Source organism: Molothrus ater, chromosome 4, assembly GCF_012460135.2.
Source record: "Molothrus ater isolate BHLD 08-10-18 breed brown headed cowbird chromosome 4, BPBGC_Mater_1.1, whole genome shotgun sequence".
NCBI classification, from domain to species: domain Eukaryota; kingdom Metazoa; phylum Chordata; class Aves; order Passeriformes; family Icteridae; genus Molothrus; species Molothrus ater.
This window is the reverse complement of record NC_050481.2, coordinates 43,045,367-43,064,355: the sequence shown is the minus strand read 5'-3', so window position 1 is coordinate 43,064,355 and position 18,989 is coordinate 43,045,367. Positions and strand designations below refer to the sequence as shown.

At 35.6% G+C, this 18,989-nt stretch overlaps 1 protein-coding gene across 3 annotated transcripts; it reads left to right on the top strand.

Moving 5' to 3' along the window:
* The first annotated feature begins 206 nt into the window (after nt 1-206).
* On the top strand, nt 207-16,347 carry SLC7A2 (solute carrier family 7 member 2). Of its 3 annotated transcripts, none has more exons than XM_036383115.2 (11): nt 207-582; nt 1,799-1,954; nt 4,810-4,975; nt 5,329-5,465; nt 6,126-6,348; nt 9,357-9,493; nt 12,680-12,782; nt 13,949-14,148; nt 14,435-14,601; nt 15,181-15,289; nt 15,848-16,347. In XM_036383115.2, exons 1-11 carry the CDS (start codon nt 207-209, stop codon nt 16,024-16,026), a joined length of 1,953 nt encoding a protein of 650 aa, XP_036239008.1. In that variant the 3' UTR covers nt 16,027-16,347. The 3 variants fall into 3 exon arrangements, with proteins under 3 accessions (XP_036239008.1, XP_036239009.1, XP_054370738.1); XM_036383116.2 differs by lacking the exon at nt 9,357-9,493 and adding an exon at nt 8,812-8,951; XM_054514763.1 differs by lacking the exon at nt 14,435-14,601 and having other exon boundaries at nt 15,848-15,941.
* The last annotated feature ends 2,642 nt before the right edge of the window (nt 16,348-18,989 follow it).

Below are 18,989 nucleotides of genomic sequence, written 5' to 3'. Positions count from 1 at the left end.
ATTAGGAATAGTTTATCCCTGATTTGTATCCGGGGAAAAAGCACCTGCCATCTTATCTGATGTCACAAAACAGTGTGAATATATTAGTTAGTAGATGTGATTAAAGTTCTTCATGCAAATACTTTTTCCCATTGTTTTTCACCAGAGTCTGCACTACCTTTTGCATTCTGGAATAATTTCCTTTATTTCAGAGCTCTACATCCACCATGTTGCCCTGTGGAACGGCTCTGTCCTTTATTCGGTGTCTGGTGCGGAAGAAGAGCATTGGCGGCGAAAGTCTCGAGGACACCAAGCTGTGCCGATGCTTATCAACAGTGGACCTGATAGCCCTGGGAGTAGGGAGTACCCTTGGTGCTGGTGTTTATGTGCTTGCTGGAGAAGTGGCCAAATCTGATTCTGGACCTAGCATCATTGTTTCTTTCTTCATTGCTGCCGTTGCATCTGTGATGGCAGGTCTCTGCTACGCCGAGTTTGGCGCTCGTGTCCCCAAGACCGGTTCTGCGTATTTGTACACTTACGTTACAGTAGGCGAACTGTGGGCCTTTATCACTGGCTGGAACCTCGTTTTATCCTATATCATAGGTAAGCTAAAGAACAAACACCGCTCCCAGGGGTTTCTGCGACAGCAGATTAAAGATACAGACTTAGGGCTCTTTTTCTTTTCTGTCTCTACACTTAGCTGCTCTTTCTTTTTAGTCTTGTTGAGATGAAATAACCAAAATAATTTGATTAGGTTATTTCCTTCTGTGCATCACCATTGCAAGCAGGTTTTTTGCAAGATATTTTTGTAACAGTGTGACATATGAACCACGTACTTTGTATGAAGATTGTGTCAGACAATTCTGTGATGATGCACAAGAATAAACAAGATTTATTTGCCATCTTTGGTCAGCAAAAATAATTTCAGTAAAACCAATAAACTTTTTTTTTTTATATATACAGCAAGGACATTTACAGGGACTCCACTATAGTATCTTACAGGAAAGTCATGATGTTAAAGTACTAACTTGCTACATTGTGCTAATTAAGTGCTGCCCTATCAGGTAATCCCATAAAACACAAAGTTGACCAGAGTTGAATAAAATAAATACTTATGTGGCAGATAGTCAAACAGCTATTTCAGTGCTTCAGCAGAGATAGCATTTTTGGATTTAAGAATTATTTCTCCTGGAGGAATGTGTTCCGAACTTCCATTATATTGTGTATGAACATGCCTAGCTTTAGATGTGTACCTACAGGATGGTTATTCAAATCATTACAAAACTGATGTTCCCCAGTATTGTATTAAGATGTATTTCCTGAGAGGAGAGTTATACAAATAAGATTGGCCAAATTGTATTTGGCCGTGCACTCTTTGCCACAGGAGTGTATTAATTTTAAATACAGGCACTAGTACCATATGTCTTGCTAGTAATTTTTTTTTTGCTTTACTTACGGGTGGGCAAACTTTCCTTTATGTTCTTTCTTAAAGTGCTTTCTTGTGTTACTTTTTATTGTTTAACATATGTAATGGAAATTAGAAATAGCTTCATCCAGGATCAGGCATAAATGACAAAGAAATAATTTCTGCAATCTTCTGGGAATAAACAAGGCAAAAAAAATTGTATATTTTGGTTCTAGGAAAACTTTTTACCATTTAACAAGCAAAGTTCTTAAGCATTAAAATTCCTCAGCAAAACAAACATCACAGGCTCTGCTTTTTAAAATACAAGTAGTAACAGACTTAGTTTTGTTTCCTTTTCAGTAGAAGTAGCTGTATCCCACTGTAAAAGCCTAAACATGCATATATTTTATGAAGGTACATCAAGTGTAGCAAGAGCCTGGAGTGGCACCTTTGATGAACTTCTTGGAAAACGGATTGGTCATTTCTTCAGTGCTTACTTCAAAATGAATTACTCTGGGCTAGCAGAGTATCCTGACTTCTTTGCTGTACTCCTTATATTACTTTTATCAGGTAAGAAAATATATGGCTTAATTTATGGTGGTTATGATATTTTACAGTTAAAAGTGCTAAATTGTTCAGAGCCACATTTTGTACTGGCACATTGGCTCTGTGAATTACATGTATATAACCAAATTTTCACATGCACCTTCTTTTCTTGAAACTGAGGTATGAACGAATCACTTGTTCGTACTTTTTTCAATAAAACCTATTCTACAGATTTATGGTAACAGGAAAATTACACAGTTCTCAGTGTTTTCATGGCTCTGTCACCAGTAAATGCTTCTGGAATGGCCTGGAGGTTAAGCTCTGTAGTTTGGTGATATGGTCTCCTTAAATTACAAGTTGTGCATGTAGTGGGCATTTGTAAGGGGGTTTTTCCACCTAAATTGTTCTCTTATTTGGTATAAAATAAAGTTCCCCTTTTTAAGTCTTCAGTTGTTTATCCTAGAGTTTGTTGACCTAAAGGGCACCCCGAGGTACTTATATGGACCAACAGACCAGTTTGAAACCTGAGTAAACCTTTCCTGTCTCCTCTTCTAAGTCCTATTTTTGTCTTTACTCATGTATCATGCTTTTAAATCACAAACTGGCTACCTTCTATTTGAGGGATCAGAAAGCTCAAAAATACTGCAACTTATTTCCATGTTTGTGTTTAGCAATTATTTACCATATAGAAATGTTCCTACTGGCACTGGGAGTGAAGGAAACAGGAAGTGTATTCTAAAGTGTGCAGTTTGTTTTCAGGCAATACTAGAAGCATTTCAATATTCAGTAGAGGTCTTACCCATATCTCATATACTTGTCATGTGCAGTCTCTTTGGATTAAGCCAAAGCAGAAGCTTTTCTTCTCTGGAAAGTGAAAATAAGTTATATGTATATAACCTCTTGTTCTGAGTGGGGTTTTTTGACACAGGAAAATATTTCTGTTCTACCTACTGCTAGAATGAATGACCAGTGCATGTGAAGATTTATTAGGTCTCTATACATAAAAGAACGGCTTCCTATACTTAGGAAGATCTGGGAGTTGACTTGGTTTAGTCCAGCATCCTGCCACATTTGTGGCTAAGAATTGCCTGTAGGACCAGTTCAGACCCTTATGTCCTCAGGAGGGTTGGGAATGAATGTGGAATATAACTGGAGCAGACCTTTGAGTTCTACCTCTTCCAAATAAAGGAGACAAAAATTAACACCCTGAAAAGCAGAGCACTGAAACACCACAAACCAAACTATACAGTCCTAGTTTAGATGCTGACATCTTTCATGTTTTCTCCATTGCCATTGCTGCTTCAGAACATAAGAATTAGAGGTTCTTGAAAAAAGAGGAAATGTTTCCCCTGTTGTTCATCGCTGCTACTGAGTTTTCATTTGTATCCTGTGTTTTCATCCCTACCATCATTCTTTCTTCACTCCTTTCCTATTTTTGCTGCAAATTGCCTCTCCAGGTGTCTGTGATCAGAAGCCAAACCCTCAGTGACTGAACTGGGTGGAATTCCCCACTGCTGAAAGGAGGGAAGTGGGGATGGCTCAGGACTGTGTAGGCTGAGCATGATACAGTAATTGGATTGTGAGCTTTGTAAAGCTGAGTCATAGGAGTAGCAGGTGATGTTTTACAGAAAATGTTACGTGCTAAGCTCAAGGAAAAGTACACGGAAACCTCTGGGGTTTGGATTTTTTTGGTTTTGTTTGGGTTTTTTGTGTGGTTTTTTGGGTTTTGTTTGTTTAATTTTGGGGGGTTTGGGGTTTATTTTTTGTGTGGAGTTTGGGTTTTTTTGTTCTGTTTTGGTTTTTCTGGTAATGAAAGGACTTTAAAAATGCACAAACTATGATTCACACTGCATTAGGCTGATTGAGACACTGCCTTTTTGGGAAAAACTGAGCTGAAGAAAGCATACATCTATTTCAATAAAAATATCATTGATGAAGAAAACCTGAGCAGCTCATAATTTCTGTATTCTGATAAAATAGCAAATATCTCATTAGAGGAGTCAGAAACCTTTTAGACATTATTTTGAGAGGCTTAAAATTTTCAGACTTAATCTCTAAATAATGAGGGAAAGTATGTATGTGATATTAGTGGAAATGCTTAGAGTGCAAAGGATCTGTGAAAACTTTCCAATTTAATTTTTCCTGATCTGCTTACTGCATGTTCCATTAAATTGCTAACACTCTAGCACTTAAAATTGTTTGAAATCTAATGATAAACTAGAATCCCAATTGAATAACTTTCAGATTGTTTAAATGTTCTACTCTGTAATCTAAAGCTATGTGTATGTTGTATCTGACTGTTTCCCAGAATCTCTGTGCATCAGTGTTACAAACATGAGGTGTGCAATTCTTTTAAAGTTGCTATTAATGAACTAGGAAGCACTCTGATGGGTGTGCCCTGAGAAATGTAGAGTCAATCATCAGTCATATTTTTAATTTAATAATTCTGCTTATTTTCTTAATCTAACAGATAATTCTTCTGAAAGGAATATATTCTACCAATCTGTTTTTACAAAGTATAGTATTCTTGTAGCTACTTTTACTCCATGGCATAAAACAGAGATATGGATTGGCATCTCTGAGAAGTAAAAGTAGCCATTGCTAAAAATACTTCTAAATACTTAAAGAAGAAGCTTTTTCTTTTGTGGTTTCCAATATATTTGCCTATTGTCATGCTGTTAAAGAGTCTAGCAAGTTTGTGATAATGCTTTTTTTTAAAATCTGGTGGGTGATTTTTTTAGTATTATTCACAGTACTTGCATATACATATACATGCACGCACACATGCGCACACCTTCTTTCACATGTATCCCTTCTTTAAATGCCATTTTATTAGTTTAATGGGCCATTCACATCTATAAAATATTTCTATTTTACAGGTCTTTTATCCTTTGGAGTAAAAGAGTCTGCATGGGTGAATAGAATTTTCACTGCTGTTAACATCTTGGTCTTGGTCTTCGTTATTATTTCTGGTTTTGTGAAAGGTGAAGTGGACAACTGGAAGAAAAGTGAAGAATATCTCAGAAACTTTACTGCAGTAACAGAGTAATTTTTAAAAATCTATTTCCTTTCTCATATTCCTAGCAGTTTCCTCTTACACATGCTTTATTATAATAAACACTATTAGTGTTTGAATATGTTTTGTCACAAACTGCAAAGTAAGTAAGATGGTAGTTACTTGATTCAGACATTCTTCCTCTTGCTGTTATTATTCTCTTTCTTACAAGTTTGAACATAAAAATGTAATCTCATGCAGTTTTGTAAAGCAGACCTCTGTTATGATGAGAACATTTAAACTTTTTTTTTAGAGGTCTAGGGTAGGAGGGTGCATGTATTTATCCTACCAATAATGGAGGGGGGGAAAAATTATCTTTCTGCTGTATTTTTGTCCTTTATAGGAACTGCTCATCCTATGAAAATGTGACAAGTATGTATGGGAGTGGTGGCTTTATGCCATATGGTTTCACAGGAACATTGGCTGGTGCTGCAACCTGTTTTTATGCTTTTGTTGGATTTGACTGCATTGCAACAACTGGTATAGTGTTTATATTTGTGTGTATATATGTTTAACATGGGGATATTTTTGCAAAAAAAAAAAACCCAAAGAACCACAAAAAATATAATACTCAGTCTACTCTTCTTACTTTGCTTTCTTCCAAAGCTCTTTCAGTCAATGTAGATTGAGTCTAAGTTCTTTCCTGAATGTGGCTGTCTTTCTGGTAAGAAGGAGGAGGTTCTGTTTATTTCATTCCTGTTCTAAAGAAATGATTGCTGCTTTCTAAGTCTGAAAAGTGCTTAGTATATTTTTTCTGCTCAAATAATGTTAATCACCTGCTCACTTTTACAGTTCTCTGATATAAGGTGTCTTTCCCAATGCCTGATAGGGAATGAGTATATTGAGTACATTGAAAGTGTAGGTAAATAACTAAAAATTATGGGCTTGGAATACTCTGCATATAAAATTTATTTTATGGCCTTTAATTTACCACTATTTTAACGCTATTTCTGACAACAAAATACTGAGTTCTGTTCTGTATGTCTCAGTTTATTTTACTCAGGTTTTTAAAACTTCTATTACAGATCTGATTCCCATGACTTAGATTAAGAAGTGATTTGTCTTTGATGTTGTCTCTAAAAGCTGAAGGGGAAAAATAGTACAAATTTTTGGTGGTGCATTTTCTTTTTCTTTTTTCAGGAGAAGAGGTCAAGAATCCTCAGAAAGCCATACCCATAGGAATTGTGGTGTCCCTACTTGTCTGCTTCATGGCCTATTGCTTGGTTTCAGCTGCACTGACACTTATGATGCCATACTATCTCCTGGATGAGAAAAGTCCTCTGCCAGTAGCATTTGAATATGTTGGATGGGGTCCTGCTAAATACGTTGTAGCAGTGGGATCCCTCTGTGCTTTGTCTACAAGGTAAAGACATTGAAATACTAATTCTATTGGGAAAAGCTGATTAATAATATGTTACATTTGTATGTATGTTCGTGTGTTCATTTTGAAGGCTCAGTCCATGCAAAGAATTAACAATAAGTAATATAAGCAAGTATTAAACTTAAGCAGGTCTAGTTGACAATAGCTGTGTTAATTTGGGCTCCTTTTTTTTCTAAACTGTACTGTTATTGAACTCTACCTCTTTGGTAGAAGCTTATTACACCTATTTTTTTTTAATGTATAAGTATTTTCAAACATATGACCTGCAAGTTATCTTTATTAACTGACAAAGTAAATCTCCCCCATTTTTCCTTTCTTTTGCTGTCTATTCCCAGTGACTCAGCAACTTTATGGGCTCTGTGTATTTGCAGGCAAAATTGAAGACATGATTAACTAGCTCCACTCCTCATCTTCATTGCCTGTCTCTGTTTTCCTCCAGCAGCCAGTCTGTCTTCTGACATCATCCCTTCCTGTGGTTTCTGTGTGGGTATTTGAGATGTAGACTATAGCTGTGAAAATACTATAATTTAATCCCCTTTGTGAAATCATGAATGTACCTTAACATATTGTTTTGATTAAAAAGATCAGGGAAGGCACAATATATATTAGTATGTGTTCAAATATATTACGCCCCAATTTTAATATGATACAAACACTTTAATAAAATAGAAAATTGCTTGATACTTGAATTTAGGGATAGAAAAATGCTGATGCCAATCTTTTACCTGAGCTTATGTAGGAAAGGAGTCATTTCCATGAGCTTCAGTGGTAAGAGCACTGGCTGCCTTTCCATGAAGGAAAACAAGTTCCCTGTGGAAGCACCAATAGTTACAGCACTCCAACATAACCCTGCAGGCATTAGCCTGAATATGAGTTTGTTAACTGTGGGCAATGGTTTAAGGGAAAGGAACATTTAGATCCAGGAGAGGATAGAAACATGAAGTAGTTCCAGAAGGACACTAAAAGAAATGTAGGACTGACTGAAGAATGTCACAGTTACACAGTTCATCCTGGGATTATTTTTGTTATTTTCTATATATTTGTCATGGTCCCCTCAGGTTAGAGGGTTTCATTGATTTTTTTTTTCTTTACATTGATAAATATTAGAAGTTATATATAAGAAACCAGATTAAAGAAATTAATACTGGAAAACAAAATGAACTGAGATGGTAAGAAATTTTTAGAAATTTGAACTGTCAGTCTTTTTCCAGTGTATTCTGAAGAATTATATGTACTCCTGTGGAGAGATTAATCTTTCAATCTGTTGACTGATGTTAGTCTAGAACAAAACAAAGGAAACTGTATTTCATGCTCCTCAGTTTAGAGGTACAATGAAGAAAAAACTTTGGGATGAATTGCTTTTGGTTTCCTGTTACTGTGCTATGTCATGAACTTGTTTGCCAGGCAAAGATGTTTGTTAATACTGCCATTATGTATGCAAATGTACATAAAGAAGGGTAGGATAAATGAATCTTACAAAGCTAAAACAACAAAAAAACTTCTGGAATTTTTTGGAATGTACCTCCTTTGTGGAAGGTACAGTTAATACATCAAAATCAGTTCATTTGCAATAAAACTTCTCTCCTGTCCACCCTTAATACTTGTGTCCCACAAGCATTACTGGATGTACCTAGCACCTGTGGCATGTAAGAGCTGTGCCTTCTTTAAGTGATATAGTTGTTTCCCTAAAGTAAGAAAGGAAACCCTTCACCTGGTTAAAAACTTGTGTGCTTGCTGCAGAGGTTATACTGGCTATGATTTCGCCTTTTTTTTCTTAATTAAAAGTATTTCTCTTTGAGGGAAAGAAACCACCTAATTTAAGAAGTATGTTTAAGAGCTTCAAGTTATCAATAGTTTAAAAGCTTTATGTGTTCTAATAACATCTAAATTAATTAGCTTTACTTCTTCCAAAATAAAGTCTTAATGCAGCTTGCCTAGAGGTGTTTTAATCAAAAGAATTAATCTGCCCAAGTACACTTGTATGGTGCTCACTTTGAATTACTTTAATCAGCAGGCTTACATGGAAATATAGAGTGTAAGGGATGCTGCTTATGCTTATTTATTTGCTGCTGCTGACTGACAGACTTTCTCCAGGAATACTAAAGCTGAATTGCATAGTTAGTGTGATCTGGAACATGTTCCTGGTCCATTAATACCCAAGAACTATGGTGATGGGAAGAGAATTATCTTGATAATCTGGATTCTGTCTGATGAAGCAATTTTATTATCTAAATTAATATAATAATAATAAATCAACTTTGCAGTTAAAAAAACCTATTTGTGTCTGATCGGTAATACCTTGGGCTATGGGGCTTTCTGGTTTTGTCTTACAACCATACATTTTGTTTCTATACGTGCCATTAATTAACATTTTTTATCTTGTCCATAAATACAACTCTGCATGAATTGTGTTTGCCATGTTGCATGTGTTTGCTTTTTACTTAGTCTTCTTGGATCCATTTTCCCAATACCACGTGTAATCTATGCTATGGCGAAGGATGGGTTGCTTTTCAAATGTCTAGCTCAAATCAATTCCAAAACGAAGACCCCACTAGTTGCTACTCTATCGTCTGGTGCAGTAGCAGGTGAGACTAAGAGCTGATCCTTGTAAAGAAAGGTGCACTGCTAAACACATTGAATATATGGAAATAAACCACTGTTGTGCAGCTTTGACTTGCTTTGGACTGAAATGATCAAATCTGCTTGTTACTAGGTAAAGTAATCTACCAGTAAAATTTTTTCTACCTCAGATTTTTACTTGTTGGTTTATCTCAAGTGCTTTCAAAGCCTAGGGTCAAAATAAACAGTAACCCAAAACCAAGAACATCAGTCGACCAAACAAAATCCTAAGAGCAGCAACACAGAGCCTAAGCAAAACTATACCTAAACCCATTAACTTCTCCAAGCTTTCTTTTTGTGTAGTTGAGTTTACCAGGAAAGCATTGTGCTTTTAATAACCTGTACTTGAACTATACATTTTTCTGTTCTAGTCTTCTCGGCTCTATGTTCCCTTTGCCCCGAATTCTGTTTGCCATGGCACGTGATGGTTTACTCTTTAGTTTTCTTGCCAAAGTGAATAAGAGGCAGGCACCAGTTTCTGCCACCTTGACAGCAGGGGTCATCTCTGGTAAGCTCTCAAAGCCCGTTTTACTTCAAACTGAGATTTAAACACTCTATGCACGTGCATGGTACTTTATATTTTTGAAAAGGGCTACTTGTTAACTTCCCTTGCATGTACAATGGGAAAAAAATTACTGAGTAATCAACGGGTGTAAGAACTCCAGATCAAGCCAATCATGGTGGTGGTGATGGCCTTAATGCCACAGAATTCAATTTTTAATTTTTTTTTTTAATATTAACCCCCATATGGTGAATAAGCTTGTTACTTAATCTGAGTCCCTTAGGCTGATGCTCTACTGACAGGGCTTCCTTGTCTGATGTAGACCTAATATATTTATCCCATCTGTAATGGGGGGAAAATAACTCACTTTTTTTTTTAATGAGTTCTAAGAAAAAAATGCATTTGCAGCAGGATCAACTTTTTTGTCAACTACAAGGATTTTTTCAATTGTCTTCCAAGGAAAATGATTGTATAGGCTTACCAGGTTGTGGTTGAGAGGCATGTGTGTGTTGGGCGCTTATATGTCTGCAAATATATGTATACACACAGGTGCCTACATATATTTTACCAAAACAGTATTTTGGGAGCCATTGCCAACTCCTAAGGTAAATTCTTAACATACAACTCTTTCACTTGGGTTCATACTTCTTGCAGAGGTACATATAGCTTTGCCCAAATTTCATCATCATTTTAGTGGGATGTCTAATCACCCGGGAAAACTGGAATTTTAGAAGTATTTAGCTCAAAGGAAAATAAATAAGTATTTTAAGTAATTAAAATATCAAATACATGCCTTTAGAACTTTTACAACTTTGGCTAAAATTTATCTCAAATAAGAAGTTCAGGAATGGGACAAAAATATTTTTATTTATAGTCAGAGTCATCCTCAGATGCCACAAGACTGGAACTTGTGTTCCACACTTGCTCAAACTGTGTACTTGACAATAATGCAGAAAGGCACAGTCATTATCCAGATAGTTCCCACATGAAGCATTATTATCAGTTCCCTTTTATTTGGTCAGAGTACAAATAGATGGCATAGCATTACTTTTATTATTTCAACTTTATTTTATTTGAATTTATCTTATAGACATATTCTCCTATAAGAATTTGAAAGTGCACTTTTGTGGGATGAAATCAAGATCTTTATGTGAAATCACAGGAATGATGAGAAGAAAGAATAGTGTATTACCCAGCTGGTAAAGTGATTGGTATAGTTACACAGCCCTGCCTGTAGCTCTGCAGCAGCTCACATTGGACTGCTTCTAGACAATCATTAGGAATTTGGTGCATCAACAGCTCACTGGAAAAACAACTTTCTCTACTGCTGGAGCAGCATTTCTTCTTCTATTTTTTTTTTTAATCCATATTTGGTAATTTGTGGTCATAAATAGTTTTGACGGAATAGTTGTGGATGTATGTGACTGCTTATGTTATCTGACTTTTCTATGCATTTGTAGCATGAATAATTTTACAGCTGTAAGAAATGTTAAGATGAGGTGCCTAATTAAAGTTATCAAGTCAAGACTACAGCTGAGGCAGCTGTCACGTGTTACTATGTGACTGACCTTTTTACAGGTGGTAATCACCATGGCAGACCTCTGCACATGGCAAAATGTTTTGGTGTCAGTCCAGTTTCACCATTAATGGACCTACTGTTGTCTCTTGGAGTAGAACTAAGAGAGGTGGAAAAGAAATACTCTGCCTTTTTTTCTCTTAGTATAGAAGAATTACTAAGAAGAAACTTGCAGGCATTTTTCACCTTGTTTCTAAAGTTAAAGAACATCTAGGCTACAGAGTAGCCTTTTGAAGCTGGGATTAAAAATTAAATATAGCTACTGTTCATGAGATTTTAGTAGGTTCTGTTCTTCCTCACCTTTGCTCTTTAGAGCATGAAAAGCAGAGAGGTATTCAAAAATCTACACTGCAAATTGCTTTTTGGATTTAGGAACATCGACTCTCATTGAGGGAAAAAAGGATGGTCTTAATTGGAAAAAGAGACTCCCAGATTATATAAAAGTTATGAAATCCAGCAGTCTTGTTTTCAGAAAATCACATTTTGCTTCTTCCTTTAGGATCAAATAACCGGGAGTATGTGCCCATGTGTTTGTGCACTCATGCAGCTGTCTACAAATACATTAACAAATGCATATCATAAATATTAAATACAAATATTTTGAATATAGAATAATTTGGGAGTGCATATACACACTGTGTATAAAGACTACATTCAATAGTTTCTTTTGATGTTGAGATTACTGATGATTCAAAAAATCTGCATCTCAAAAATATTAATAAAATACAAATACTTTAAAAGGCTCTTTGAGCACATGTATTTCAAATCAATTGGAATTAGCCTTTCATTTACTGATAGCTTCTCCTAATTTCTTTATAAATAATGTGCTTCTGTGTGCAAACAGCATAGACAAAAAAATATTTCAGATTCTCCAAATCAATATGGCATTAGCTTTTAGAAACATAAGACTTCTAGAATAACTTCCACTGCCATGGAAGTTTCTGCCTCTGAGTTCAGAGGTCATAAGAATATTAATTCTTGAGAGATGTTACTGGTCGTTCCTGAAGGTGAATTGAAAACTATTTTAAGTAAGATAACCATTAAACAAAACCCCACAAAACTGTTTCATTTGAGACAACTCCTGAAAGTCCTCTTCACATAGAGCTCTTCACCAGCTCAGCAGAAATTTTACATCACAGCGACTTTTCCTCAGTTTGGCAGTGGGATCCATCCTTTGGTGAGATTCTACTGCAGGATCTGAACTACATTCTATCAAAATGTATTTTTAAGATGGCCCAAATTCAACAATATGTGTGCAAATACTTACATCCAAATAAGTCTGACATAAGCATTTGATTATGCAGCATGACTGTAGGACTCATCAGGGCCTGTCTATATGAATGAGATTCCTAGCTGTAGGGAATTAGGTTTGGAATGATACCAGTACTTTAAAAGATGTGGTTTTAAGGATTATCATGATTTCACTCATATTGCTGTCAGTAAAACAATAAGTCATGTTGCAGACAGGTTTTAAAATCTTAGCTTAATATATTTTTAATATTAATCTTGGCACTTATGCTTAGACTTGATGATCTTAAATTTCTTTCCCAGTGTAGATGATGCTACAATTCTATGTCAGTCTCCTGGAATTTTTTTCCCATTTCTTTTCTTTTTAGCTGTAATGGCATTTCTGTTTGACCTAAAGGCTTTAGTGGACATGATGTCTATTGGCACACTTCTTGCTTATTCACTTGTGGCAACCTGTGTCCTCATTCTTAGGTGAGCTAAAAATATCCTTTGTATTCTACTGTGGGGTTTTTTTTGGGGTTGTCAGTAAATAAACAGAAGTCATATTTACAAGACATGTTTTTTGTTAGATAGCCAGTAGCTGTAAGCATATAAATGGTTTCTAATAAGCAGTGACTCCTCTAAGTAAACAATGGTATATTACATAAGTATAGCAGTGAGTCGGGTTAAAGCTCCTGGTGAAATCGAGACGCCTTTTATTTTCCAAAAGTAGTATTGGTCCAAGCATTACTCCCAAAGGTACTAAATATAAGCTTGAGTACAGTGAATGATACTTGTATATGAATACAATCTACACTGTACATCAGGCATATTGCATTTTGGAGACTATATGTGAAAGGGGTTGACGTTCCAGGTGGTTTGCAGGATGAACAAGTTCTAATAGTTGCTTTCTATTATCCCAGTCAGAAATATAAGACCAGACAAGTGTTTTAAGATGTGGTGGCCCTAGAAGAGAGTGCAAATATGTGTGAGATGATAAATACTTCTCAGCAAAACTCTGGTATTGGTCATATTTGTAAAGCTATGGAATTATATATTCCTTGCTGCAGATCACTTTATAATGTATTGCTCTTCTGATTTTAAAAAGTCAGCCTTTATTACTTAAGGCTAAGTAATTAACTTTGAGCTTAAATTCAGCTCAAATTAATTGTTGCAATAATTTGCACTTTAAAAGAGAAGCCTATTCTATTTAAAAAGAACTCACAGCAAGGATGTTTTAAAATACATTTAAAAGCTAACAAAGCAGATGCCAATTTTCAGTTGATGCCAGTTAGAAGCCTCTTAGAGTATGGAAAGCAAGTCAGAAACAAGATCCCTTACTCTTTCCTTGCTGTTGACTACCAGACCCTGTCGTTTCTTTCTGTACGGGACTGTTCATTTATCTGAGCTATTGATGCATTCTGGTAGCTTAAAAAAATGCAAAAAAACCCCAATCTCCAAACAAACCAATCCAAAAAGTAAATTGCCATAGTATTTTTATATATGACACTGACTAGTAATGCTGTTGCAATGCAGTTATAACTTGGGAAGTTCTAAAGGTCTGCTGAAAAGAATTTAGGGCTTCAGTACATTCCTAGATTCATATTGCTTCAAATGTAGAAGTGTGCTTTATGGTTATTACTCTGTTTTATGCATAGGTACCAACCCACCTATGAGGAACCAAAATACGCTCCAGAAAAAGCAGCTTTGGCTGCAACTGAAAGAGCATCTGCAGTAAGTGAGTCACAGATAAACATGATAGAAGAAAATCACTTCCGTCTTCAGGCTTTGATTAATCGATCCAGTTTACCAACTGAGCAGACTGCAACTATAGTTAATTTCTTAGTGGGCCTCTTAGGTAAGTATTTGGCTGTCCAAACTCATGTATGCATTAACATTTGTAGTGGGATTTTATTAAAGACAGAATTAAAAATCCACTGATAACATGCCCTCTTTCAGTCATACATGTGTCATTCTGTGCTTTTATCATTCATGAATCAATCTAATCTGTGGTCATTTTCATTTAATTAAACATATTCGTAACAAAAGTTCATGTTGAAGCTTGCTATCACTCTTCTTAAAAGTCACTTCCTCTTCAACACAGAGATAAGTGACCTATTTCTGTAATTTTGTTTTTCATACAGCTTGCTTGATTTGTGGCTTCAGTGTCCTCATTACATACGGGATTCATTCCATTGCTAACTTGGAGCTCTGGAGTATTGGCCTTCTTGCTTTATTGGTGATATCCTTCATAGTCACCATTCTGCTCATCCAAAGGCAGCCTCAGAACCAGCAGAAAGTAGCCTTTATGGTGAACAACTTATTCTCTATGTTATTCTCTGATGACAGCTTTGGATGGATTCTAAGGAGTGGGAGAGAGAACTTAAAGCTGGAAAACAACCTCATCAGAAGTTGATGAGTGTACAATCACTTGTCTGTGTAATCTGCAATCCTTTAGACTTAATACACAGTATAAATCCTTTCATTTTGCACTTTCACGTATATTCTAAGATCAGTTATTTAATGGAAATCGTGAAGTGTAATGATGAAGGTCAAGGAATCTAGTGGAGGTGGGGGAGCATTTCAGAATAAGAGACATACACTGTTTTTCAGCTGTAAGTACAGAAATTCACTAGTATATGTTCGCACAAACTGGAAATTTTTTTATAGCCTTAGAGAATATATATTAAACATAATGTATTTTAAAAGTTTAAGATCTATAGAAACTGTTGGTTAAACACAGTAAAAATTTCACCACATTACAACACCAATAAAAAATTCAATTCTTTATTAGTGATTACACTTTACCTCTAGTTTGTGTTACATACCTGAAATGTGACATGCAAAAAAACTTATGTTTAATAGAAACATATTAAATATTTCCTTTTAGGTTCCACTGTTGCCATATTTGCCATCATTCAGTATACTGGTAAATATTTACTTGATGGTACAATTAAGTGGAGAGACTTGGATGAGATTTAGCTTCTGGATGTTACTTGGTATGTACTTCTGTTCACTTCAGTCACTTCATACACTAGAAATTGTGATTCCCATCTTAAAACATTCTTTTCTTTCAAATATTTGAAAAAAATCTCTCTGATTTAGTAAAAATCAGCTAATATTTCTGATGAAAAGGAAGAGCATGCTTCAGAAGTATCTATATGCAGTCAAAATTACAAATACAGTTTTTAGGTAATAGGAAGAATTCCAGTAAGCCCAGTAAATATAGCCAAAATTATGTAGAAACCTGCTTATAACAGGTTTCTTCCCAGTATATCAGTCTGTCCTCTTTTTGATCTAGAAAATGGTATTAATTCCATCTAGACATGAATTACAGATAATACTTTCCATAACTTATTAGAGCATTTAAGTATGCAAAAATGATGCACCAGAATTTCCTGTAGAAACAGGGAAGACCTGAAACATGAGCTCTGATTCAGATATCTGAAGAAGAATAGTCTTTAGCAAAAATCTGTTCAGCCAGAGAAAAAGATATTCTTTTTAATGCACTACTTGCCTGAAAACCCCATGAACTTTTTTTTTTTTCCTTTTGGAAGGCTTCCTCATTTACTTTGCTTATGGCATCAGACACAGTGTTGAAGGTCATCGTGGCAATGGAGATGATGATTCTTGTTCAGAAAATAGTGGGATGCAAGAAAAGAACCCAGTGGATGACCCTGAAAATGCAAATGAAAGGGATCAATTTCTTCCACCTGAAAGGACAAGTGAATGTTAAACTCTGCAAACACACAAATCTTTTAAACCTTCAATTGGCATTTTAGTTGCAGACTGAAATTTCAGAAGATTTCTGCCAACATGTGCCTCTTGAAAGTGTTTACTACAAGGCCTAACTGATCTTTTGGACAAGCTGCTAATCCATCTTCACAATTTCAGAACTGACAGCATGGAGGTTAATATTTAATTTTTTTTTAAAAGTACCCTTTAGCAAGCAAAAATTTGGAGACATTGTTTGAAGTGTCATCCAAAATCACTGGCAATCATCATATATGAAGACTTTTAGAACTGTCTGCAAGAAGTTCTGAGTATTTGACAATCCACTGTGAACATAAGTGCCTTTCATACCTTTTCCTTATCTTTGTTATGTTTTTTGGTAACAATCTAAATTCTCTTCTTTCTGTTGAAGTAACTCATGGCAGATAAATTTCATTCATGCAGGCCTGGAAAGTATTTGCAAAATGGTAATTGCATGGATTAGATACTTAGTAAAAATTAGAGGAGCATTTATTGATGTAAAAAAAAGTAATTGCTTATCTTTTCTAATTATGACTATTAATCTGTAGTCATGGAGAACTTAAGCAGTGAAGATACTTAAGAGGTTTTTAGTCCCTCTAAGTAGCATTCAAGATTTCAACTTAAGCATGCCTTTTCTTTGAAGGATGCTTCTCACAACAGAAGCTCTTGTTTTCTGCAAAATCATCAGGGAAATAATCTGTTGGTTACAGTATTGACAGTGACAGTCAGATATGATTTAGCAAATTCTGTGCTTTTGACTTCAGAAGGGCCAGAATTTCATCTGACTGGTACTTAGTCTGGTACTTACATAATCTGGTACTTACCTTCAGCAGTCATCCAGTTTTCCTCCTTACTACTCACTTCTCCCCCTATATTTTCTCCTTTATACATGTCCCAGAACTGATATTGCTGAGATTAGTGTTACACATTGCTTCTCCTAAAAAAAATTAATGCACTAAATCCCAGCTTTCTTTTCAGATGGTAGGGAAGGCTAAAAAAAACAGAGGTCTGGATTTTGGAAAAAAAAAAACCTTATCAAAACAGTATTTAATTGCTTCATTAAGTCTTAAAATGTATGTTAGCATAGGACTTTTTGTGAGCCAAGCCTACATCCACAAATCCATTCATGTGGGTATAATGTCTAAATGCTAATTTATGTAAAGAACCAAACTGGTGTGGCAGCGCTGGGTAAACAATTATTTTAATGCTGGTAAAACCAGAAAATGTTCTTCTTGCAATGTAAGTCATGTTATCTGTCAAAGGCACACAGATATTTTAACACTTTTTCTCAGCAAGGAGTCGGTTCAAGTCCCATGAAGAATTCCACAATATGAAGTAGTTTTGCAAGAATATATTGACAAAAAGTCTTTCCCTAAAGTAAGAACTGTCTTGGACTTTGTCATGGAGAGTTGCAATCTGTTGCTGGTACTAACCATTGGTATTAATCTCCATTGTTAGGTATAAGAACTTTTGATGCCATGAGAGCTATGTTGGTTGACAGTGAAGAGCACCTTACTTTTTATAAGAGCTGGAATTTTATGAAAGAAAGAAAGAAAGAAAAAAGAAAAAAAAAACAAAGTAGTTAGGCTGCTTCTGTCTCTCTCCTTTTTCAGAGCAGTAAGTTGCTCTTTTTAATCTGAAAATGACTTCTTTCCCAGTAGTCTTAAATCCTCAGCTTCAAAAAAAAGCCATTGCTGTGGGAGCAAGTCAGCCGTGCCCATGTGAAGATTTTGTGTGATGTCTTTACAAGCCTACAGTGAAACAGAACCCTTAAAATTCCTTCCACATCTCAGCATGTGGGAAGCAAGACTTACTTTTTGCTATGGTTGTTGATGCCACAGAGCAGGCCAGCCAGGCTCCCAAGGCACGAACTGCTGCTGTTCTGTGCTGTGCAAGGAAGACTCCATTCCCTCCCAAGGCTATCCTAGAGAATGTATGTGTGCACACCTGTCCGTGCATTTGCATGTCTGAAATTAGCCCATAGCAAATTTGATGTACTGGTTAAAATAATTTCTGTATTGCACTGGACTTTTCCTTTCAAGAGATACTGCCAATACAATTAGCTTCTGACTAAAGCAAGTGCTAGCTAATGTCTCTGGAGAGTACTAAGGGAAGTAACTTTTCTAGCTTATTTACCTGCTGGATGTGTCAGCACTTTGTGTATTGACAAATTCCCCTTTTACTTGCATGAATATTTCTCTTCACTTGTTAGCAAAATTAATTATTTTAAAATAATAGGATGTGCCTGTACAAGTGTTGCTAAAACAGATGGGAGGAGCTGCAGCACCAGAGCTATCCACATAACTAATGAGATATAAAATGAAATTAAAGGAAAGGCACTGGGTACTCTTAGTTGCTTCAACTGCGCAAAGCTTATTTATGCGTGTGTATTGTCATTATGAGTCAGTGGCTGAGTGAAAACAGGCAAGCCAGAAGTAAGATATTTATGGTAAATTTGATGTGCATTTGTATATGCAGTCTTAAAATTCCAGATGCTTTAGCAGGACCCTGCAGAAGCAAAGGACGTGCCATGCTAGTCCTACACAGAAGTGATGGATGCAAGAGATCCTGATCCTTTCTCACATTTGCTGTATCTCTGCACTTGCTGAAAGATCAGCTGAAAGCACAAGTCCATCGGAATTAAATAATTGTTATTTTTTAACACAGTTGTTGGTATTGTAAATTGTTCTGTGCAAGTAATAACGGTACATATTAACGGTACATATAACGGTACATATTAATACAAAATATCTACTTTTGAAGGTAGCTTATTGGGTTTTTATTTCCTTTGTAGAAAAAAAGTTATTCTAAGGTTTTGTTTTTTTTTTGGTAAATTCAGGATATGCCATTAGATAAATTATTCTTCCCTAGTTGGCTTTAAGAAAGTAAGCCAAAGCATATTTAACAGAGAACAAATAAATATTTTTGTTCTGATGTAAAGGAGTT